The 23,527-nt window shown below is 57.6% G+C and overlaps 1 protein-coding gene across 4 annotated transcripts in view; it reads right to left on the reverse strand.

The window, feature by feature from the left end:
- KSR2 (kinase suppressor of ras 2) overlaps positions 1-23,527 on the reverse strand; it is a 91,235-nt gene that overhangs the window by 1,079 nt on the left and 66,629 nt on the right. For 3 of the 4 annotated variants that reach the window (XM_064168358.1, XM_064168357.1, XM_064168360.1), the window contains 5 exons: positions 19,377-19,473; positions 13,673-13,806; positions 6,764-6,895; positions 2,440-2,569; positions 1,532-1,665 (listed from right to left, as the gene is read on the reverse strand). In XM_064168358.1, the coding sequence (XP_064024428.1) occupies positions 1,532-1,665; positions 2,440-2,569; positions 6,764-6,895; positions 13,673-13,806; positions 19,377-19,473 (627 nt within the window). Of the gene's footprint in view, positions 1-1,527; positions 1,666-2,439; positions 2,570-6,763; positions 6,896-13,672; positions 13,807-19,376; positions 19,474-23,527 lie in introns of those variants that run through there. The other variant, XM_064168359.1, reaches the window with a different exon arrangement.

The raw sequence follows: 23,527 nt of genomic DNA on the forward strand, positions 1-23,527 counted from the left end.
GCCTTCAGCAACCTGTTCTAGTGGGAGGTGTCCCTGCCTATGGCAGTGGGTTGGAACTGGCTGAGCTTTGAGGTCCCTTCCACAACCCAAACCATTCTAGGATGCCCAAGCTCAACCTCCCCTGCTCTACTTTCAAACCATTGCCCCTTGTCCTATCACCACAGGCCCTTACAAAGAGTCCCTCTGCGTGGGGACAGTGACTGGAGCCAGGTCCCTAAGGAAGGAGGCAGCTGGGATGGGAGGCAAGCACCGAGCCGAAGCTTCCTTCCTCCCCTCACCCTTAGCTGCGGAGGGGAGGCTGTAATTAAAGGAGAAGCTGGTGGCAGGTAGAGCGTGGCTGGGTGATTGCAAAAGCCTTCTCAAACCAAACCAAGCAATTACACAGCCTGCTGCCTTGGGGGCCATCAACCTCCAGCTCACCTTGCCTGGCAGCCAGAGCTGCCCTGGTGCCTGCTAATTAACTTCCCTCCTGATTAACAGCTTCGGGGGGCAGCTGACCCCTGGCTCTGAGCTCTTCCCAGGAGCCCTACATCAGCCCCAAGCACACAGGGGTGGGAGGTGACACAGAGGACAACTCCAGCAGCTTGGGCTGCTGCCCACAGCCTTGGGGCTAGCCAAGCTTCACATGCAGATAAGGAAGGAAGGAGGTTGCTTATCAGATGCAGGAAGAGGAATCGACATCTCCAACCCTTGATGGGGTTCAGGAAGGATGCTTGAAGCAGTCTGAAGTGCTCTCACTTCTCTCCCTTAAGCTCACCTTTGCCTCCTTCCTTCCATCCCTATTTCTACCCTCCACAGTTCAGGGAGAAGGCAAAAATCACCTTGGTGCATGCAGCCCCTACAGGGGTTGGGCTTTTGGTCCTGTTTGCCACACTCTGATGGGATCCAGGGAAGAAAGTGAGTTTCTAAGGGGTTCTTCTATGTTCTGCTTGCTGTGGCCACCATGCCAGACCCAACCCCCTGACTGGGGACCCATTTGGGTTGCTGAAGCAGGGAGATGTGACTAAGCCCAAGCAGTGAAGTGGAGCAGGACTCGGCCACAAGCTGTCTGCAGCAGAAGAGACCTTCCCCTTCTCTCCCTGCTGGAAGATGTGAAGGGTGACACAAGCTGTGGCTCTGGGGAGGGACCTCAGGCAGATTATCTCCCCCCTAGAGATAGATCAACGTGGGCAAAAGAAGGCAAAACCACCCTCCCAGGAAGGAAGACTGCACAGGCAGGCAGAGGAGCCCTGGCTGCTGTTCCCAGAGGTGATTGTGGAATGCTTTGGGTTGTAAAGGAACTTTGAGGGTTCTCTACTCCAACCCCCATAATGCCCTAAGGGTCCTGTCACTCTGGTGACCACTGCCATGGGCACACCACCCTGTGAGCTCCCTCTTTACCCTCCCTTGCCCACTGAGATGGCACCAAATGTCCCCACAGCTTCTCCCTGTACTCTCACAGTGCCAACAAGAGCTGTCCAACAGCGAGGGCAGGCTGTGGGGAGTGCAGGCAGAGCTGGCACGGGAGGGACAGGCAGGGACAGGGACTTACTCTGCTGACTTCCAGAAGTGCCCGGGGTGGGAGAGGCGACGGTTGCGCTTGGGCAGCTTCTCCAGCATGTCCATGAGCTTGGTGAAGGTTGGTCTCTCCTCTTGCTCATAGGCCCAGCAGAAGAGGAGGATGTCCTGTAGCCAGCACAGGGTGAGAGCATGAGCAAGCAGAGCCAGTTCCTCTGTCACAACAACCCCTGTGCCCAACATCTGCCCTGCAAGGAGCCCATCACCGCGCTCTCGAGAAGGGCTGCAGCAGGGGAGATGTCTCCACCCAGTCAGGACAACAGCTCCATCACCAGGAACTGCTGTAGGTGTGGGGTGCTGGGGATGTGCCCACCCCATGAGGATGCCATATCCACTAGCACATCCTCATGGAGAGGACATGCACAGGGACCCCACATCCACCAGCACATCCTCGTGGAGGGGACATGCAGAGGGACCCCACATCCACCAGCACATCCTCATGGAGGGGACATCCAGAGGGACCCCACATCCACCAGCACATCCTCATGGAGGGGACATGCAGAGGGACCCCACATCCACCAGCACATCCTCATGGAGGGGACATGCAGAGGGACCCCACATCCACCAGCACATCCTCGTGGAGGGGACATGCAGAGGGACCCCACATCCACCAGCACATCCTCGTGGAGGGGACATGCAGAGGGACCCCACATCCACCAGCACATCCTCGTGGAGGGGAGCTGACAGCTGTGGCCCAGCAGCAGCACTGAGCCCCACCAGCTGGGCAGGCAGTGCCCCCTCAGTTTTTAATGCTGCAGGCCCTGAGCAGCACAGGATCCTTATCAAAGACACTCTGCACCCAGGCTGTGAGCTGGTGGAGCAGGTTCTCCCCTCCCTGGACACACAGACACAGGGCTCCAGCACCTGCCCCAGGGCACCTACCGAGATCTCCTTGCCCATCCCTATCTGGCTGAGGTTGGGCTTCATCCCTCTTCCCACCTGCCAGATGATTGCCTCTGCTGGCTGCGTCTTGAAGGGCCACTCCCGGGCGTGCAGCTCGTACCAGATTGTGCTGTTAGGAGACAGAGAGGATTAGAGAGAAGAGAAACAATAGGATCAGCAAATTGCTTGGCTTGGAAAAGCCCTCTGGGGATCACCCAGTCCAACCAGCAACCCAGCACCACCAGGGCCACTAATCCATGCCCCTAAGTGTCACACATTCCTTGGACAACTCCGGGGATGAGGACTCCACCACCTCCCTGGGCAGCCTGTGCCAATCCCTGACCACTCTTGCAACAATTTTCCTCATCTCCAACCTGACCCTGCCCTGGCACAATTTCAGGTCGTTTCCTCTCCTATCAACTGGTACTAGGGAGAAGAGTCTGAGCCCCAGGGAGGGACAGATGTGGCCACTGCACCCACATCCACCATCTCTCCATGCACCACCTTCTGAGCAGGGCCTCTTGTGCCAGGACAAGGGAGGATGGCTTGAAACTGAAAGAGGGAGGTTGGAAGTGGAGAGAAGAGAGAGATGTCTGACACTGAGGGTGATGAGAACCTGGCCCAGGTTACCCAGAGAGGTGGGAGATGTTCCCATGCCTGATCAGGTTGGTTGGGGCTGTGAGCAGCCTGCTCTAGTTGCAGCTGGTCCCTGCTGATTGCAGAGAGGTTGGACTGGATGACCTTGGAAGTTATCCCTCAATGATTCCATGAAAATCACCAACATCCAGCAGCTGCTTCATCCCAGACAGGACAGGAGGTGCTCACTGCCCATTTACAGAGCTCTCCCCTCTTTTCCTGAGGGAGAAACTGAGGCTGTTGACTTAGCTGAGGTGTTCTGAACTCAGCTACCTGCTCCAGCTGCTCAGGGCAGGGAGTACTGGGGAAGGACAAGGCACAGTGTTCACTGCCACTCCATCCTTTGGGGCTCTCACCAGCCCCAGGTTGTTCAAGGTTTCATCCAGCCTGGTCCTGAACACCTCCAGGGAGGTCGTGGAGCACAGAATCACCCAATGTGATCAAAGATCACATTGGGTGATTCTGTGTTCCACGACCTCCCTGGGCAAACTTGTGCCAGGGTCTCACCACCCTCAACCTGTGTCAGGGTCTCACCACCCTCCACCTGTGCCAGTGTCTCACCACCCTCAACCTGTGCCAGCATCTCCCTAACCTCCCTGGAAAGAATTTCTTCCTAATCTCCAGTCTAAATCTGCCCTCTTCCAGCTTCATCCTGATGCCCTTTATCCTATCACTCCTAACCCTTGTCAGAAGTCCCTTCCCAGCTCTCCTGGAGTCCCCTTTCAGGTACTGGAAGGCTGCTAGAAGGTCTAAAAGATCTGCTAAAAGAGCTCCAAGCCAGGGCATGAAGCATCCCCAGTGCCCTCACCAAGTGATGGCACACGTGAACCCCCAGCCATCTGCCACCTCACTGCTCTTATCACTCAGCCAAGCCCTTTTTTTCCCATGAGGACTCCCAAATTCCAGGGACTATCCCAAAACAAGGCCATCTCTGGCTGAACCTGGAGCCCGCCCCCACACTCCTCCACCCCCGCTACCACCTGAGGCTTTCCCATCCTCATCTCCTGGCAGCCAAGGGCTGGATGAGCCCTGACTCCTGCAGCACTGACCCTGATTCCCAAGGAAAATTCCCTGGAGCTGCTTTTCCCTTCCAGGGATGTCATCAGCATCAGTTCAAGCAGCAAGAAAAGGGGTGAAAGAAGCACCGGAGCGGCAGAGCCTGGCGAAGGGAGTGTGGCAAATGGAAGAGAAGATCCCTGGGTTTGGGAACTGGCTCTCCTGGTTTGGGGAAAAACAGGAACAGATTGGCTGCACACCTCCCAGAATTCCAACCATGTGAGATCTCCCAGTGCTGGGCACCTCAGGTGCTGGGCTTGCTTGATCCTCGGGAGCAGAGCCCAACCCCCAGCTCACCGGGAGCCGTAGAGAGCAATGAGCTCTGCCCTCAGCCTCCTCTTCTGCAGGCTGAGCCACCCCAGCTCCCTCAGCTGCTCCTCCCCAGACCCTTCCCCAGCTTTGTTGCCCCTCTCTGACCCTGCTTCAGCCTCTCAGTGGAGCGAGGAGCCCCAGACAGACTCCAGTATTTGAGGTGTGGTCTGGGCAGTGCCCAGAACGGGGGCACCATCACTGCCCTGCTCCTGCTCCAAGATCCCGCAGGCTTCACCACTCGAATTTCACATTCCTGACTTCTTTAAAAGCTTTTTCCCCTCTGGCTGTCACTCATCCCCAAATCCCCTCGGGCAAGCAGCGATGGCAATAACCCTCCGGATCATCCCCGAGCCTCCCGAGCTCAGCAGAGGGCAGCAGGAACAGAAACAAAAAGAGAGGAGGAAAGTAGGGGAGGGGGAGAAATCTTTTCATCTTCTAAGGAAGCTCAAGCTCGATGTAAGGGCAGAGCTCAGGCTTGAAAGGACAAGGGAAAGCTACGTCTAAGCCAGTGCCTCTCAGCTCAATGCAGTCCCTTAATTACTTCTTCAGTTTTGTGCTGAAGTTATACCTCGAGGAAGAAGGGGGAGTGGGGGGGGGGGAGATCCTTTGGAGCTGTAATTACCGTGGGTTTGATGGAAATCTCAGCTCCGAGAGCAGCCCCACACACACTAATCCCTGCAGCCAGCAGAAAATGAATCCTCCGCCTGAAAAAAGGCTGCGGCCGCCCCCAGAAAGGCTTTGGTGGGGCAGGAGGGAGGCTCCTGCCCTCAGGGGAGGTTTGCACTCAGCTAAGTGGAGGAGCCGCTTTGCTGAAGGGCGCTCAGCAGTTCGCCACCTCTCGGCCCTTCGGCATTTCTTCTCCCCATCACCTCTGCCAGACCCTCCGCAGCTCGCCGGGGATGGAATCCGGGCACGGGCGGACTCTCAGACCTGTGTGCCCAGCTCTGCAGCCCCAGCTCTCTGTCTCCAACCCTCTGCACCCCCAACCCTCTGTGCTCCCAACCATGCCCCCAACCCTCTGCATCCCCAACTCTCTGTCTCCAACCTTCTGCACCCCAACTCTCTGCATCCCCAACTCTCTGTCTCCAACCTTCTGCACCCCCAACCCTCTGTGCTCCCAACTCTCTGTCTCCAACCTTCTGCACCCCCAACCCTCTGCATCCCCAACTCTCTGTCTCCAACCCTCTGCACCCCCAACCCTCTGTGCTCCCAACTCTCTGACTCCAACCTTCTGCACCCCCAACGCTCTGCATCCCCAACTCTCTGTCTCCAACCCTCTGCACCCCAACCCTCTGCATCCCCAGCTCTGTCTCCAACCCTCTGCACGCCCAACCCTCTGTGCTGCCAACTCTCTGCACCCCAACCCTCAGCATCCCCAACTCTCTGTCTCCAACCCTCTGCACCCCAGCCCTCTGTGCCCCCAACCCTCTGCACCCCCAACCCTCTGTGCTCCCAACCCTCTGCATCTCCAGCTCTCTGTCTCCAACCCTCTGCACCCCAACCCTCTGCATCCCCAACTCTCTGTCTCCAACCCTCTGCATCCCCAGCCCTCTATGCTCCCAACCCTCTGCATCTCCAACTCTGTCTCCAACCCTCTGCACCCCAACCCTCCGCATCCCCAACTCTCTGTCTCCAACCTTCTGCACCCCCAACCCTCTGTGCTCCCAACTCTCTGCGTTCCCAACCCTCTGCAGCCCCAACCCTCTGTGTCCCCAACCCTCTGCGTCCCTAACCCTTGGTCTAGGCTGGATTTTAGGAAGAAGTTCTTCCCAGCAAGAGTGATTGGCATTGGAATGGGCTGCCCAGGGAGGTGGTGGAGTGCCCATCCCTGGAGGTGTTTAAGAGGAGGCTGCATGAGGCACTTAGTGCCAGGGGTTAGTGAATGAGAAGGGTTAGGTGATAGGTTGGACTCGGCCATCCGAGAGGTCTTTTCCAACCTGCTTCCTTCTGTGATTGTGTGATGGTTGTGTGATGGTAGTGTGGTGATTGTGTGATGGTTGTGTGATGGTAGTGTGGTGATTGTGTGATGGTTGTGTGGTGATTGTGTGATGGTTGTGTGGTGATTGTGTGATGGTGTGGTGATTGTGTGGTGATTGTGTGATGGTTGTGTGGTGATTGTGTGATGGTGTGGTGATTGTGTGGTGATTGTGTGATGGTTGTGTGGTGATTGTGTGATGGTGTGGTGATTGTGTGGTGATTGTGTGATGGTTGTGTGATGATTGTGTGATGATTGTGTGATGATTGTGTGATGATTGTGTGATGGTTGTGTGATGGTTGTGTGATGGTTGTGTGGTGATGGTGTGGCGATTGTGCGACTCACCCCAGCGCAAAGACGTCTGAGTGCTTGGAGAAGGGCAGTTTGTCCTCCTCGGTGTCCGGGGAGAGCTGCCGGATGATCTCGGGGGCCAGGTGGCAGAGCCAGCCGTTCTGGATGCGCAGCTTGTTCTCCCTCCTGCAGAGACCACACCCCAGCCCCGCGGTCACACAGGGGCACGGCAGCCCCGGGCAGCGCTCCCCAGCACCCTCCCCCCACCCCGATCCCTCCCCCCAGGCTGTTTAAGCCTGGTTAAGGCACCAAACTGCGTGGAGTGGCTGCCACATTGGGCCAGAGTCGGGCAGGCTGCAAGGGAGGGCAGGGAGCAATGGACTGAAATTCAACAAGGGCAAGGGGAGAGGCTGGCACCTGGGAGAGAACAACCCCAGGGAGCAGCAGAGGCTGGGGACTGAGCTGCTGGGAGGCAGCGAAGGGGAATGGCTCTGGGGGTCCTGGTGGATGGGAGGGTGAGCAGGAGCCAGCAGTGTGCTCTGGTGGCCAGCAGGGCCAGTGCCATTCTGGGGTGGATTAGAAGGGCTGTGGGTAGTAGGTCGAGAGAGGTTCTCCTGCCCCTCTACTCTGTCCTGCTGAAACTGCATCTGCAGTACTGTGTCCAGTTCTGGGGCCCCCAGTTCAAGAGGGACATAGAACTGCTTGAGAGAGTCCAGCACAGAGCCACAGAGATGCTGGAGGGAATGGAGCAGCTCTGTTAGGAGGAGAGCCTGAAGGAGCTGGGGCTGTGCTGCTGGGAGAGGAGGGGACTGAGAGGTGGCCTCAGCAATGGTTATAAAGATGTGCAGGTGAGTGCCAGGAGGCTGGGGCCAGGCTCTGCTGGGTGATGCCCAGGGACAGCACAAGGGGCAGTGGTGGAAGCTGAGGCAGAGGAAGCTCTATGCAAACATGAGGAGGGATTTTTAACCTGTGAGGGTGCCAGAGCCCTGGCACAGGCTGCCCAGGGGGGCTGTGGAGTCTCCAAACCCTGCCTGGCTGTGTTCCTGTGTGACCTGCTCTAGGTGCTCCTGCTCTGGCAGGGGGGTTGGGCTGGATGAGCTCTGGAGGTCCCTTCCAGCCCCTGACACTCTGTGATTGTGTTTGCCCTAGGGCATCCCTGCAAAGCTGGGGCTCTGTGCCAGGTGGCAGGGCACGATCTGGGCACAGGATGGGGGTGAGGGGGACCTTCAGCTCTGCTGGTCTGGTGACAGTTATGCAGGGTTTGCCCTGTGACCCTGTGGCCACTGCACCCAAGCACCTGAAAAGAGCAGGGGCAAAGCATTACCTGAGCTAAGCCCCAGCAGTGCTGCTGCCTGAGCTGTGGTTTGAGCAGGAGGTTGGACCTGGGACCTCTAAGGGCCCCTTCCAACCAAACCCAACCTGTAGTAACGACCTGGAAATCAGTGGTTTCAGTTGTTTGGCCTCAAACAACCTCTCCAGTTCACCTGTGTGCCCAAAGCTCCCCTGGCAGCAGCCTGGCTTCGTTACAATCAGCAGCCTCTCAGCTAGCCTCAACCACCTCTACCTCCTCGAGGTCCCCCTGCTTAGTGTTAATACATCCAGCTCCTTTGGCCAACACTTGAGGATGACACTGGTTGCTTCTTCATCCTTTATATCCTCCAGCAGGTACCTAAGATACACAGCAGGCTTACAAAGGGTCCCCAGCCAGGGACCACTGGTGGTGATGCCCCATGAAGCAGCTTATCCCTGCACCCAAGCCCAAATCTCACAGCAGAGTTTTGCAGGAGCTAACTGGCACTGTCCTGTGGCACACCAGGCTAGGGAAGGATCAGCCTCCTGACCTGCAGGGCAAGGAATGTCTGCCTCTTTGTGCTTTGGTGCCCTCCCAAAGGTAGGGCAGAGGTAAGGGGTGGCTGAGTGGGCATCTATCCTCCTGAGCTTCAGCCTGAGGCCAAAACTGCAGAGCTTGGGTCCCAGAGGACACCATCCACATGCAGGCATCTCCACCAGCCCCTGAGGTGAGCTGAGAAGCTCCACCACCAGCTCTTGGCTGCCTTTTCCCTCTGCAGCTGTGTGCACAATCCTAGGATGACTCAGTCTGGATCCTCCCAGCCACAAAACCTCCCTAGGGAATCCAAGAGTCCCTGCAGGGTGGGGGTGGGAAGGAAGCTCTGAGGATCAGCCACTCCAGACCCACTGCTCAAGCAGGGCACCCACAGCAGCCTCCCCAGCATCAATGTCCATCTGGGGTTGGAAGCTCTGCAGAGAAGGAGACTCCACAACCTCTCTGGGCAGGCTGCTCCAGGGCTCCAGCACCCTCACACCAAGGAATTTTCTCCTCCTGTTCAGATGGAACCTCCTGGGTGCCACTTTGTGCCCACTGCCCCTTGTCCTGCCCCTGGGTACCACTGACAAGAGCCTGGCCCCAGCCTCTTGCCCCCCACGGGACCTCTCTCTCTCGCTGAGCATTGCTCAGCTCCCCTCTGGGGCTGCTCTTCTGCAGGGTCTCAGCCCCAGGGCTCTTCCCTCCTCCCAGAGCTGCTCCAGGCCCCTCAGCATCATTTAAGCCTCCCTTAAGCCTCCCTCCGGTAATTCTCTGTCTCCTTTGAACTGGGGAGCTCAGACATGGACTCAGGGCTCCAGGTGCAGCCTGTTCAGGCTAGGACAGAGCATAAAGGCAGAGAGATCCTCTCTCAACCACACTCCATGCCCGCCCAGGAGCCCATTTGCTTTCCTGGCTGCTGCTGGCCCAGAGAACCCCTGATTACCCCTGCATGCCTGCTCAGAGGCCTGACGGTTCCTCTTCTACCTGCTGTGGCAAAGCCACAGATGCAATCAGCAGCTGGGACAAGGCACAGACCCTCCAGCCCCAAGAGCTCCAGAGGAGAGCACTTTGGTTCAGGGGGAGGCTTTCAGCCGCCGCTGCCACCCCCCAGCTGTGCAGCTCTTAATTAGCAGCCGGCGTTAAGCACCAGGGCAATTAGAGCAAAAGCGTGGTCAGCCCTGCCAGTGCCTTCAGGCTTCCTCCTTGGGCAGGCAGCAGGTTGCAGCAAGCACTCAGATCAGCTCCACCAGCCCCAGCAGGAGCAGCATCGTAGCCAGGGCTTGTGTGTTTGCTGGCCCCAGTCGCCCAGGAGCGGCTCCCAGGCTCACCTCAGGGTGCTGGAGGTGTCTGGAGAAGAGAAGGCTCCGGGGAGACCTCAGAGCAGCTTCCCAGCACCTGAAGAGGGCTACAGGAGTGCTGGGGAGGGACTTTTACCAAGGGCTTGGAGTGATAGGAGAAGGGGCAATGGTTTGAAACTAGAGCAGAGCAGGTTTAGATTGGTCCTTGGGAAGAAGGTCTTTACTGAGAGGGTGGTGAGACAGCAGAAGAGGAGGTGATGTGGACACCTCACCCCTTGAAGAGGGATGGATGAGGCTTTGAGCCACCTGGTCCAGTGGAAGGTGTCCCAGCCTGTGACAGGAGGGTTGGAACTGGCTGATCTTTAAGGCCCTTTCCAACTCAAACCATTCTGTGACTCCCAGGGACCGGACTTGGCTGCACAGCTCCTGTGTGAGCCCAGCCTCATGCCTCAGCAGAGCTCCTGTGAGCCCCCAGCACACAGCTGCAGTTCTGAGCTTCCAGCAGCCAGGGCTGAGCTCCAACACAACCCCAAACATGGTTCACCTCCAGCAGTTTGGGGTTTCATGACAAACATTTGCCTGACTTCATCCCCAACCTGCCCATTTCCCTGCCTGTGGCAGGGGGGTTGGAACTGGCTGTGCTTTCAGGTCCCTTCCAACCTAAATCATTCTGTGATGCTCTAAGTGGCACCACAGTCACCAGCAGAGCTGCTCACCCACTGATGCACCCCATCAGGCACCCAATTTCCTCACCCTTTTCCATCTCCAGATCATCTCTGACCTTCACAGCAAAGCTCCCTGGCAAAACCTGGCCTTGTTCTATGCCCAGATCCTTTTAGCACTGAAACCTCACTCTGGCAGGACCAAACCTCACACCCAGCTGCAGGGAGAGCAGCAGCACTGTTGGATTTCTTGGCCTCCCTGAGCTTTTGGCTAAGCCTGTGCCAAACCCAGCTGATATTTATCCAAGGGCAAGGGCAGGGCTTGGCTGCTGCCAGAGGCAGGGCTTGGCCCGGGGCTGTGGCCATCGCCTTTGCCTCTGACTCTTCCGCCGCATCCCTGCGAGCATCTTCACTAGCAAGTGAGGAGCAGGCACCACAGCCTGAGGCCAGGGACACCATCCACATGCAGGCATCTCCACCAGCCCCTAAGGTGAGCTGAGAAGCTCCACCACCAGCTCTTGGCTGCCTTTTCCCTCTGCAGCTGTGTGCACAATCCCAGGATGACTCAGTCCAGATCCTCCCAGCCATGGAACTTCTCTAGAGAATCCAAGAGTCCCTGCAGGGTGGGGGTGGGAAGGGACCTCTGGGGGACATCTCTTCCAATGCCCCTGCTCAAGCAGGGCACTCACAGCAGCTTGCCCAGGACCACAACAGCCAGGTGGAGTTGGAAGCTCTCCACAGAAGGAGACTCCACAACCTCTCTGGGCAGCCTGCTCCAGGCCTCCAGCACCCTCACACCAAGGAATTTTCTCCTCCTGTTCAGATGGAACCTCCTGGGTGCCACTTTGTGCCCACTGCCCCTTGTCCTGCCCCTGGGTACCACTGACAAGAGTCTGGCCACATCCTCCTGCCCCTCACAGGACCTTTCTCTCTTGCTGAGCATTGCTCAGATGCCCTCTGGACCTGCTCTTCTCCAGGCTCTCAACCTCTCCATCCTGCTGCCACGAGAGGCACTGCTCAGATCCCCTCTGTGGCTGCTCTTCTCCAGGCTCTCAGCCCCAGGGCTCTCAGCCTCTCAATCTCTCCATCCTGCTGCCACGAGAGGCACAGGTTGGAGATGAGACCATCACCTTTGCCTCTGATCCTTCCACCTCATCCCACAGAGCTTAGACAAATCCATCATTGCCAAGGTGCACCTGCACTAGCAAGTGATGATTTGCTACCACAGCCTCTGCAGGCACACATCCCATCAGGTGGGGTGATGGAGGCCAAAAGGTCCAGAGGAAACCTGCTCAAGCTGCCAGCACTGATAACATTGCACTTAGAATCACAGAACCATAGAATCAGTCAGGGTTGGAAGGCACCACAAGAATCAGCCAGTTCCAACCTCCCTGCCATGGGCAGTGACCCCCTACCCTGGATCAGGCTGCCTACAGCCTCAGCCAGCCTGGCTTTAAACACCTCCAGGGATGGGGCCTCAACCACCTCCCTGGGCAACCCCTTCCAGGCTCTCACCACCCTCACTTGGCCCATGCTGCTCCTGGCACAAAGGATGGAGGGAATAAACCCCTTTCCCACTGGGAAAAGTCAGCAGCACTCCTTTTTTTCCCTCCAGTTTGAACAGAAAAGGAAAGTAAAATCTTTGCTCTTCCCCCTCCCCCTCTCTTCTGCTTCCTTCCCTCCCCAGCTTTGCTTTTTTCCCTCTCCATGGCTGCTGAAACCTGCTGCCCAGAGAGGCCTGCAGCTGGGAATCCTCCCAAAACACTGGGAAGGGGGAAACAAAAAGAAGCCATTTCATCAGGAACATTCACCAAATGGGCTGGATTCCAAACCCAGGGAGAGCAAGAGGAATGTCACAGCACTGCACATGTCCTGGGCTGGGCTCTTGTGTCCTCTGCGTCTCGCTCGGGGCAGACACCCTGGGCAGGTGCCCGCAGCACCCAAAAGGTCACCAGAGCAACCAGGGACAGCCACAGGGATGGGACGACCCCAAGCCAAGCTGCTGGTCTGGCTGCACCATTCCTCAGCCCAGAGGCAGGAGGAGAAGCAAATGCTGGAGGATTATGATCAGAGCGGCAGGGAAAGGGCAGGGAGCGAGGCAGCTCTGCTGGCCCTGCTGCAGGCAGTGTGTCTGCAGCTGACACCAAGCTAGGAGCAGCTGTGGAGCTCTTGGAGGGGAGCAGAGCCCTGAAGAGGGACCTGGCCAGGCTGGATGGAGGAGTTGCATTTTGAGGGGGCAGAGGAGAGCTCTGCAGGAGCCTGTGGGGCAGAGAGGAGCTCTGCAGGAGCCTGTGGGGCAGAGAGGAGCTCTGCAGGAGCCTGTGGGGCAGAGAGGGCTCTGCAGGAGCCTGTGGGGCAGAGAGGAGCTCTGCAGGAGCCTGTGGGGCAGAGAGGAGCTCTGCAGGAGCCTGTGGGGCAGAGAGGGCTCTGCAGGAGCCTATGGGGCAGAGAGGAGCTCTGCAGGAGCCTGTGGGGCAGAGAGGAGCTCTGCAGGAGCCTGTGGGGCAGAGAGGGCTCTGCAGGAGCCTATGGGGCAGAGAGGAGCTCTGCAGGAGCCTGTGGAGCAGAGAGGAGCTCTGCAGGAGCCTGTGGGGCAGAGAGGAGCTCTGCAGGAGCCTGTGGGGCAGAGAGGGCTCTGCAGGAGCCTATGGGGCAGAGAGGAGCTCTGCAGGAGCCTGTGGGGCAGAGAGGAGCTCTGCAGGAGCCTGTGGGGCAGAGAGGGCTCTGCAGGAGCCTATGGGGCAGAGAGGAGCTCTGCAGGACCCTATAGAGACAGAGGAGCTCTGCAGGAGCCTGTGGGGCAGAGAGGAGCTCTGCAGGAGCCTGTGGGGCAGAGAGGGCTCTGCAGGAGCCTATGGGGCAGAGAGAAGCTCTGCAGGAGCCTGTGGGGCAGAGAGGAGCTCTGCAGGAGCCTGTGGAGCAGAGAGGAGCTCTGCAGGAGCCTGTGGGGCAGAGAGGGCTCTGCAGGAGCTTCCCTGCTTGCTGTTTTCCCCAAGCAAGCCTCCTGAAAAGCAAACCCCTGAAGGTGAGAGCCCTGGGGCAGCTCCATCACACCCCGAGGTACCTCTGTCTTCGCAGCTGCTGAGACCCAAGAAGGCTTTGGAGAGGAGGGGTCTGGGGCTTCTTGCCTGTGCTCCCAGCACAAAAGCAGAGGGATTTCCAGCACACCATGTCCTACCTGCCTGCTTGGAGGACTCCTGAGATGCTGAAGAGGCCAAAGTCTGTGATCACCACCTTGCCATTGTCATAGAAGACGTTTTTTGACTTGAGGTCCTTGTGCAGGATGCCTTTGGCGTGCAGGTAGCCCATTCCCTGGGGTGGAGGAGAGAGAAAATACCCCAGAGTGGAAAAGGCAGCACAGAACCACAGAATGATGGAGCCATTTGGGCTGGAAGATCATCAAGTTCCCCTCCCCCCCCCCATCTCTTACCCAGCACTGCCAGGGCACCACTAAGCCATGGCCCTCAGCACCACCTCTCCACAGCTTTGAAACCCCTCCAGGGGTGGGAACTCCACAGCTGGCCTGGGCAGCCTGGGCCAGGCTGGGGCAACCTAAATCTCTCCTGGTGCAGCTTGACACTTTGCTCTTGTCCTGCCACTTGTTCCACAGGCACAGGAGCCCAACCCCCAGCTCTCTGCAGCCTCCCTTCAGGGAGCTGTAGGACAAGCAGCAGTGGATGGAAGCTGCAGTACAGGAGGTTCCAGCTCAGCACAAGGGGGAACTCCTTGCCTGGCAGGGTCCCAGAGCCCTGGCACAGGCTGCCCAGAGAGGCTGTGGAGTCTCCTTCTCTGGAGCCTTCCCAGGCCTGTCTGGATGTGCTCCTGTGTGCCCTGAGCTGGATTGTGTGGTCCTGCTCTGGCAGGGGTTAGACTCAGTGATCTCCTTGGGTCCCTTCCAACCCCTGACATCTGTGAGCCTGTGCTCCCCTCAGCCTCCTCTCCTCCAGGCTGAGCACCCCCAGCTTCCTCAGCTGCTCCTCTCCAACCCTGCTCTCTAGACTCTTCCCCAGCCTTGTTGCCCTTCTCTGGAGGTTCGGGCTGGCTGTGAGGAGGAAGTTGTTGGCAGAGAGAGTGATTGGCACTGGAATGGGCTGCCCAGGGAGGTGCTGGAGTTGCCGTGCCTGGAGGTGTTGAAGCCTGGCTGGGGCACTTAGTGCCATGGTCTGGTTGACTGGCTAGGGCTGGGGGATAGGTTGGGCTGGACGAGCTTGGAGGTCTCTTCTCTGGCAGGGAGGTGGAGTAGCTGCTCTCTGTGGCCCTTCCCAGGCAAAGCCATTCAGCAGTCACAGAGGGCTCCTGGGCTGCGGCAGCGCCCACTCATCTTGCTGATTAATTGGCTAGGCAAGGAAAATGAGCAGCCAAGCAAAGTGGCAGTCACTCTCCTGAAATCCTCTGCTGAGAAATTGATGATGATGATGTTCTTGCCTTAGCTCTCTTTCGGAGCTGGGGTAATAAGTCAAAGCTCTCCTCCGCCGCCGCCGCTCACCCCAGCGGAGCCATTAGCGCACACCGGCACCACCAGCCTGCCAAGCAGCCCTGCAGGAGTCCTGCCTCCCTTCCTCTCCCCTAGGAAAAGCTGCCTGGGGGTTAATTAAAAGCCTTGCTAATGATGCCACGGGTGGGAAATCCAAAGTCCCCTGCACCAGGCTCGTTCAGCAGCAGAAGCAGCAAACCGAGCAGGCTGCTCCACGCGGGCGCTGCTCAGCTCCACGGGACAGCCAGGGAGGGTGGTGAGAGGCATCCTGGCTGCCTGCAGCAGGGCTGCCAGGGCTGCCTCGCCTGGCATCCTCAGAGCCAGGCTAAGGGAAACTTAGTCTGGAGGAAGCTGCTGGAGGATAAGTGCCAAATGAGGCAGGAAAAGCATGGGATCATAGAACAGCTTCCCTCGGGAGAGATCTTTAAGCTCATCCAAGTCCAACCAGCCTCTAACTCTACTCAGGCTGGAGCTGAACCTCAGCACTGCATCTCTGCCTCTTGGAAACCCCTCCAGGGATGGAGACTCCAGCACCTCTCTTGGGAGTCTGCTCCAGTTTTGCTTAAGAGCAAATGTCACAGAGTCACAGACACAGCCAGGCTGGCAGAGCCCCTCAGGGTCACCAAGTCCAACCTCTAAGCCTACTCTACAAGACTCACCTTAAACCATACCCCTAAGCACCACATCCAGACCATCCTTAAACACACCCAGATGGGGAAATCATAGAATCAAGCAGGTTGGAAGAGAGCTCCAAGCTCATCCAGGCCAATCTAGCACCCAGCCCTGGCAATGTTCAGCAAGAGAGAAAGGTCCTGTGGGGGGCAAGAGGCTGGGGCCAGACTCTTGTCAGTGGTGCCATGGGGCAGGACAAGGGGCAGTGGGCACAAAGTGGAAGCCAGGAGGTTCCATCTGAAGAGGAGGAGAAGCTGCTTTGGTGTGAGAGTGCTGCAGAGCCCTGGAGCAGGCTGCCTGGAGAGGTTGTGGAGTCTCCCTCTCTGCAGAGCTTCTAACCCCAGCTGGGCACTGTGGCCCTGGGCAAGCTGCTGTGGGTGCCCTGCTTGAGCAGGGAGTGTTGGACTGGTTGATGCCCAGAGGTCCCTTCCAACCCCTACCATGCAGGGGTTCAATGAGTCTGTAGCCAGGCAGGCAGTGGAACAAGAATCTGTTCTCTAAGCTTGCAGCCAGTGTGGGGCTGGGAGCTGTGAAATTCAGCAACACACCTGGGAAAATCAGGAAAGCAACTTGAAAACTCCCCAAATCCTCAAAGGCAAATGCCCAGAGAGAGGACAAAATTCCTGCAGGAAGGGTTTAGGGACAGCCAAGGAGAGCAAAATCCCCAAGCCAGACAATGAGGAGGATTTGAGCACACTCCTTGGCCAGTAAAGCCTGATGAGCTTCTGCTAAGGGCTCCTGGAGGAAGGAAAGGATCCTGTTCCTGTCTCTGAGCTGCCACAGCTGCAGCTGGGTGCCAGGACCACTCCAGGCACCAGGATTAATTAGGCTTCTCTGGGTCCCAGCACATGAAACAATGCTGGGGTTTCAAAAACCTCCTTCAAATTGTCACTGTCACCTGCACAAGGTGCTGGGATCTCAGGATCACAGGATTTAGGGGTTGGAAGGAACCTCTGGAGATCTTCAAGTCCTACCTCCCTGCCAGAGCAGGAGCAGAGTCCAGTGCAGGTCACACAGGAACACATCCAAATGGGTCTTGAAAGTCTCCAGAGAAGGAGGCTGTGCAAGGAGCAGCACCTCAGTGCCCTGAGTGAGGTGCAGTGCAGGGTCCTGAGCATCCGTGGGCCCAGATGATATCCAGCACACCACAGAGGTTCTCCTCAGCCCCCTCCCATCAGCCTGGGTGCTCCAGGCAGGCAGCAGGGACTTTGCCCCCCCGCACTCATGCAGCACAGCCAGGAGCACCTCTCCCCATACCATCCAATGCAGCTGAAGGTGTTTGTCTTGGCAGACCCAAATCCCTCCTGGTATGGCTCAGATCCCACTGCAAATTCCAGACCTGCTGCCTTCACCCCCGGGACCATCTGTGAGAAAGCAGCTCCCAGCCTGCTAATGCCTTCATCTGCTCCTGCCTGGCAAGAGCGAAAACCCAGCTCCCTCTGCCGGCTCCTGCTCTGAGAGCCTCTGCCTCTGACTACAGCGTGCCCAGCACCCTGGGGCAGCCACTCAGCACACCGCACGGAACAGCTCTGCCAGCGCCCAGCGCCTGTGCTAGCCCCTAACAGCTCTGCCACCCCTAACAGCTCTGCCAGCCCCCAGCGTCTGTGCTAGCCCCTAACAGCTCTGCCACCCCTAACAGCTCTGCCAGCGCCCAGCATCTGTGCTAGCCCCTAACAGCTCTGCTACCCCTAACAGCTCTGCCAGCCCCCAGCATCTGTGCTAGCCCCTAACAGCTCTGCTACCCCTAACAGCTCTGCCAGCCCCCAGCATCTGTGCTAGCCCCTAACAGCTCTGCTACCCCTAACAGCTTTGCCACCCCCTAACAGCTCTGCCAGCGCCCAGCGTCTGTGCTAGCCCCTAACAGCTCTGCTACCCCTAACAGCTTTGCCACCCCCTAACAGCTCTGCCAGCCCCCAGCATCTGTGCTAGCCCCTAACAGCTCTGCCACCCCTAACAGCTCTGCCAGCGCCCAGCGTCTGTGCTAGCCCCTAACAGCTCTGCCACCCCTAACAGCTCTGCCACCCCCTAACAGCTCTGCCAGCGCCCAGCACCTGTGCTAGCCCCTAACAGCTCTGCCACCCCTAACAGCTCTGCCACCCCTAACAGCTCTGCCAGCACCCAGCGTCTATGATAGCCCCTAACAGCTCTGACACCCCTAACAGCTCTGCCATCCTCTAGCAGCTCTGCCACCCCTAACAGCTCTGCCAGCACCCAGCGTCTATGATAGCCCCTAACAGCTCTGCCACCCCTAGCAGCTCTGCCAGCGCCCAGCATCTGTGCTAGCCCCTAACAGCTCTGCCACCCCCTAACAGCTCTGCCAGCCCCTAACAGCTCTGCCAGCCCACAGCATCTATGCTAGCCCCTAACAGCTCTGCCACCCCGAACAGCTCTGCCAGCGCCCAGCATCTGTGCTAGCCCCTAACAGCTCTGCCACCCCCTAACAGCTCTGCCATCCCATTTGGAGATTGATTACAACTTGTTGCTCTCTGCAGCTCCTTGCAAGGAGGTTGCAGTGAAGTGAGGGTTGGGCTCTGCTCCCTAGGGTCAGGTGATAGAAGGAGAGACAATGGCTTGGGATTGTGCCAGGGGAGGGTTAGGCTGGAGAGGAGGGAAAATTCCTTTGCTGCAAGAGTGGGCAGGGGATGGCAGAGGCTGCCCAGGGAGGTGGTGGAGTCCCCAACCCTGGAGGTGCTCAAGAAACCTGTGGCCATGGCACTGTGGTTTAGGGGCCATGGTGGGGTTGGGCTGAGGGTTGGACTGGAGGACCTCAGAGGGCTTTTCCAACCCAAACAACTCAATGAATCTGTGAGATCTGTGTGGCTAAGACTTTCTGTGGCTGGAGGGAGGGTTGGTTACCCAGGCAGCACCCAGAATGCTTGGGCACACCTCTGAAGGCACCCTCCTTGTGATGATGTGGCTGCTGGCTTGAAGCTTGAGGAGGGCAGATTGAGACTGGAGAGGAGGAAGAAATTCTTTGTAGTGAGGGTGGTGAGAGCCTGGCACAGGTTGAGGTTGGTGAGAGCCTGGCACAGGTTGCCCAGGGAGCACAGAATGTGATCTTTGATCACCACCCTCAACCTGTGCCAGTCTCTCACCACCCTCACTGCAAACAACTTCTTCCTAACATCCACTCTCAATCTCCCCTCTGCCACTTCAAACCCATTCCTCTTCCTCCTGCCCTCACCAGACCTTCCCAATAGTCCCTCCCCAGCCCTCCTGCAGCCCCCTTCAGGTCCTGCAAGGCCACTCCAAGCTCTCCTCCAAGCCTCCTCTTCTCCAGCCTGCACAGCCCCAGCTCTCTCAGCCTGTGCTCAGAGCAGAGCTGCTGCAGCCCTCTCAGCACCTTTGTGGCCTCCTCTGCACTGGCTCCAACACTTCCATGTGCTGCTTGTGCTGGGGGCTGCAGAACTGCCCCCAGGCCTGCAGGTGGGGTGTGAGGAGAGCAGAGCCAAGGGGCAGAATCCCCTCCCTTGCCCTGTGCCCACACTGCTCTGGCTGCAGCCCAGCACAGGGTTGTGTCTGGGCTGCACTCACACTGCAGGCTCATGTGGAGCTTTGTATTGCCCCAGACCTCAAGGTCCTGTTCCTCAGGGCTGCTCTCAGCCATTCCCCACCCAGCCTGGAGCTGTGCTTGGAGCTGCACCCACCCAGGAAGAGAGCCCAGGAGGGGCAATTCTCCAAGGCATGGCAGAAATGAATCCTCAGATGTGCTGGATGGGGCACAGGTGGAGCATACCTTCACGATCTCCTGTGCTATCTGCCTCGTCTTGTTGACATCCAGGACGATTTTGGCATCTCTCACCACGGAGTAGAGAGTCCTTCCCTTGCACAGGCTGGAAGAACAGAGAAGGGAGAAGATAAAAACAAGGTCTACAAAGCAGCCCCCACCAAGAAGCATCCCCAAGCCATGCAGGGGGCTGGAAACAACCACAGGAGCTTTGGCTGCCTCAGAAGGCAGCTTGGGACCTTCAGCATGGGAGCTGGAAGTAACCATGAGAGCTTTGGCTACCTCTGAAGGCAGCTTGGGACCTTCAGCATGGGAGCTGGAAGTAACCACAGGAGCTTTGGCTACCTCTGAAGGCAGCTTGGGACCTTCAGCATGGGAGCTGGAAGTAACCATGAGAGCTTTGGCTACCTCTGAAGGCAGCTTGGGACCTTCAGCATGGGAGCTGGAAGTAACCATGAGAGCTTTGGCTACCTCTGAAGGCAGCTTGGGACCTTCAGCATGGGAGCTGAAAGTAACCATGAGAGCTTTGGCTACCTCTGAAAGCAGCTTGGGACCTTCAGCATGGGAGCTGAAAGTAACCATGAGAGCTTTGGCTACCTCTGAAGGCAAGTTGAGACCTTCAGCATGGGTGCTCTCCCCAGCAGCTCCTGCTGAGCCCCATCAGGAGTGCCCTGGGCTGGTTTTCCCTGGCTCTTCCCTGTGTCCCAGGAGACAGCACAGCACTTGGACCTCTTTCTTTCTCCAGTCTCCTTATTTGTTCTCCTTTCCATGATGGAGAAGGGGCTGTGGGTCCTGTGTGTGTCCCCCCCCTCCCCACAGAGGATACAAAGCTCACAGATGTAATGAATCAAAAGTGGAAAGGCAGGGAGGGGGAAGGGGGGGGTGATAAAAACCTCATCCAGCCCAACACACTGTACAATGTCCTCCAATTTTCCTTCTCGTGCCAATTACAGTAAAATCTATTTACAGAGACTTAATTGCCAAAGGCAGCTGGAGGGGGATAGAGGAGGGGGGGGGGAACAGGGGAGGGGAGGGGGGGGAGAGCATCTAAACCAATTAAAACTATATTGCCATTTGACAATCACAGTGGAGTCTGTGGGTGGAGGCTGCCTCCACTCTGCCCACCCCCCCAAAAAAAAACATAAGGGGGAGATGGTTTTGGGTTTTTTTTTGGGGGGGGAGGTCTAGAGCCACCCACACTGATCACAGGCAGCTCTGGCAAGGTGGAGCTGGGTACCTGTGCCTGGCACAGCCTGGGGCAGAGGCTCTGCTGAGCACAGCTGCCAGTTGGAGCCTCTCCCAGCCAGCAGAGCAGAAGCCTCAGGGTTGCATTCCTCTGCTCTCCACCCCAGCGTCCTCCCTCGGCTCTGCCTCCTGCACAGGGTCATAGACTCACAGCCTGGGCTGGCTCGGGAGGGACCTTTCCAGCTCATCCTGTCCAACCTCCCCCTGCAGCCAGCAGGGACATGCCCAACTAGAGCCTCACAGCCACACCTGGGATGGTGCCAGCCATGGGACATCTCCCACCTCTCTGGGCAAGCTGGACCAGGCTCTCAGCACCCTCAGTGTCCTGACAGGGGCACTTCCCACTAGCCCAGGCTGCTCAAGGCTTCATCCAACCTGGCCCTGAACACCTCCAGGGAGAGGTCTCTTCCAACCTGGTTGATTCTATGATTCTAAGAGAGTAGGTTCCTAGATTCAGAGTGGTTTGGGTTGGAAGGGACCTTAAACATCATCAAATTCCAGGCCCTGCCATGGGCAGGGACACCTTCCACCAGCCCAGCTTGTTCAAGGCTTCATCCAGCCTGGCCCTGAACACCTCCAGGGAGGGGTCACTTCCAACCTGGTTGATTTTAGGTCCCTAGAAGGTCCCCTAGAAAATCCCCTAGAAGGTCACTTAGAAAGGCCCCCTAAAAGGTCTCCTAGAAAGGTCTCCCCCCAAGAAAGACTCCCTAGAAGGTCCCCTAGAGAGGTCCCCTAGAGAGACCACTTAGAAAGGTCTCCTAGAAAGACCCCCTAGAGGATGCCCTAGAAGGTCCTCTAGAAAGACCCTCTAGAAGGTCCCCTAGAGAGGTCCCCTAAAAGGGTCCCTAGAAGGTCCCCTAGAGAGACCACTTAGAAAGGTCCCCTAGAAAGACCCCCTAGAAGGTCCCCTAGAGAGGCCCCTCCAGCCCAAACCACTCTGGGATTCTCAGCTTCTTCAGAAGCTCACAGACACAAAGGACCCCTCCTGCTCCTGAGCCAAAAGCTGCCTGGGCAGAGAGCACAACCTCTGAGCCAAGCAGTGAGACAGAACCAATCCCAGTCCCATCCCTCAGGGCTTTTGGATGGCCAAGAGCATCCTTCAAAGCACTTTGTTGCCCATGCCCTTGCCCAGATGCCAACCAGCTGGGGTGGGCACTTTAAGGCACCTTCCTGGCCGTGCAACTGCCTCCTGAGTGCTGGGTTTTAATGTGCTTGGGTGTCTCAGCACGTCCCTGAGCTCACCAGCTGGGCTCCAAACCCTACACACACTCACTGATGAACAAGATCCTCCTCCAGCTCACCCAGCAGCCACTTCCCAGCCTCTGCAAGAGTTGGGCTGCAGTCAAGGATGAAGTTGTCTGAAGATTAGGATCTAAAGCACTCAAAATCCTACTTGGAAATGAGTGGTTGGGGGGGAACAAAAAAAAAACCAGCCCAAACTGTTTGGGTTTTGCAGCAAAGGCTTAAAGGGTGCAAAATAATGATGGATGTGGGAGCTGGAGCTGCTGAGCTTCAGGGAGACCTTAGAGCAGCCTTCCTGGGGCTAAAAAGGGGGTACAGGAGGGATGGGGAGGGACTGTTGATAAGGGCTTGTAAGGACAGGTGAAGGAGGAATGGGTTTGAAGTGGCAGAGGGGAGATTCAAAGTGGATGATAGGAAGAAGTGAGGGTGGTGAGAGCCTGGCACAGGTTGAGGGTGGTGAGAGCCTGGCACAGGTTTCCCAGGGAGGTTGTGGAGCACAGAATCACCCAATGTGATCAAAGATCACATTGGGTGATTCTGTGCTCCACAACCTCCCTGGAGGTGTTCAGGATCAAGCTGGATGAGGCCTTGAACAACCTATTTCTAGTGGGAGGTGTCTCTGCCCATGGCAGGGAGGTTGGAACTGGCTTATCCTTGAGGTCCCTTCCAACCTCACCCATTCTACCAACCTCAGAATTCCCTTCCCACAGATGATCTTTAAGGTCCCTTCCAACCCAACCCATTCTATCAACCTATCAATTCCCTCCCAAGTGTTGGAAGGCTTTGGGCATTACTGTGCCCAAACAACCCCATCAAGCTGTAGGCTCTGAGATGCAAAGGGCTTTCTGCCACCTCCTCTCACCTGCCTGTGCACTTAGAAGCTCCTCCAGCCAACACTTCTTCCCCTCCCCCCCTCCCAGAGGTAACCATGACAGAAAGCTGCTCATGGTCTGTGCTAGCCCTGACTCACCACTGCAAATGCTCTGAGGAGATCAGAGCTGGAAGGGAGCTTAGTTAGGGCCTGAGCAGAGCTCAGATCAGCTCTTGTGGAGACAAATCCTCACCTGCCTGCCTGAACTGCAGAGAGCACCCTGGCAGCAGAGCCTGCAGCTCCTTAAGGATGAGTTTCCCATCTCAGCACTTGGTGGATGAAGAGACAACACTCAAAAGGAGGCAGCAAAGGAACCCAAGGTGCACCCTGGCATGAGGGCTCTGGAAAAGGCTCTTGTGGAGACAAATCCTCACCTTCCTGCCTGTCTGAACTGCAGAGAGCACCCTGGCAGCAGAGCCTGCAGCTCCTTAAGGATGAGTTTCCCATCTCAGCACTTGGTGGATGAAGAGACAACACTCGAAAGGAGGCAGCAAAGGAACCCGAGGTGCACCCTGGCATGAGGGGAGCAGCCACCACTCGGCCCCAGGGTGGTTACAGCGGCACATGGCATAGCAGCAGGGCCATGAGACCTTCAGCACTGCTCCAGAGGCCTGAGCAGAGCCATGGAGGCAGCCCAGGTGCCTCTCTCCTCCCCCTTGCTGAATGACTCCTCCGGGCGCATTCAGCCAGCGACCCCCGCCCCGCACCGCTGCCTGTCAGCGCTTCCTCGCTGGATAAGGAGCTGCCAGCAGCCAGACAAAGCCTGGCTGATACCTTTTATGCAGCACCTGAGCCCATTCAG

The sequence above is a fragment of the Pogoniulus pusillus genome, chromosome 30, assembly GCF_015220805.1.
Source record: "Pogoniulus pusillus isolate bPogPus1 chromosome 30, bPogPus1.pri, whole genome shotgun sequence".
Lineage (NCBI taxonomy): Eukaryota > Metazoa > Chordata > Aves > Piciformes > Lybiidae > Pogoniulus > Pogoniulus pusillus.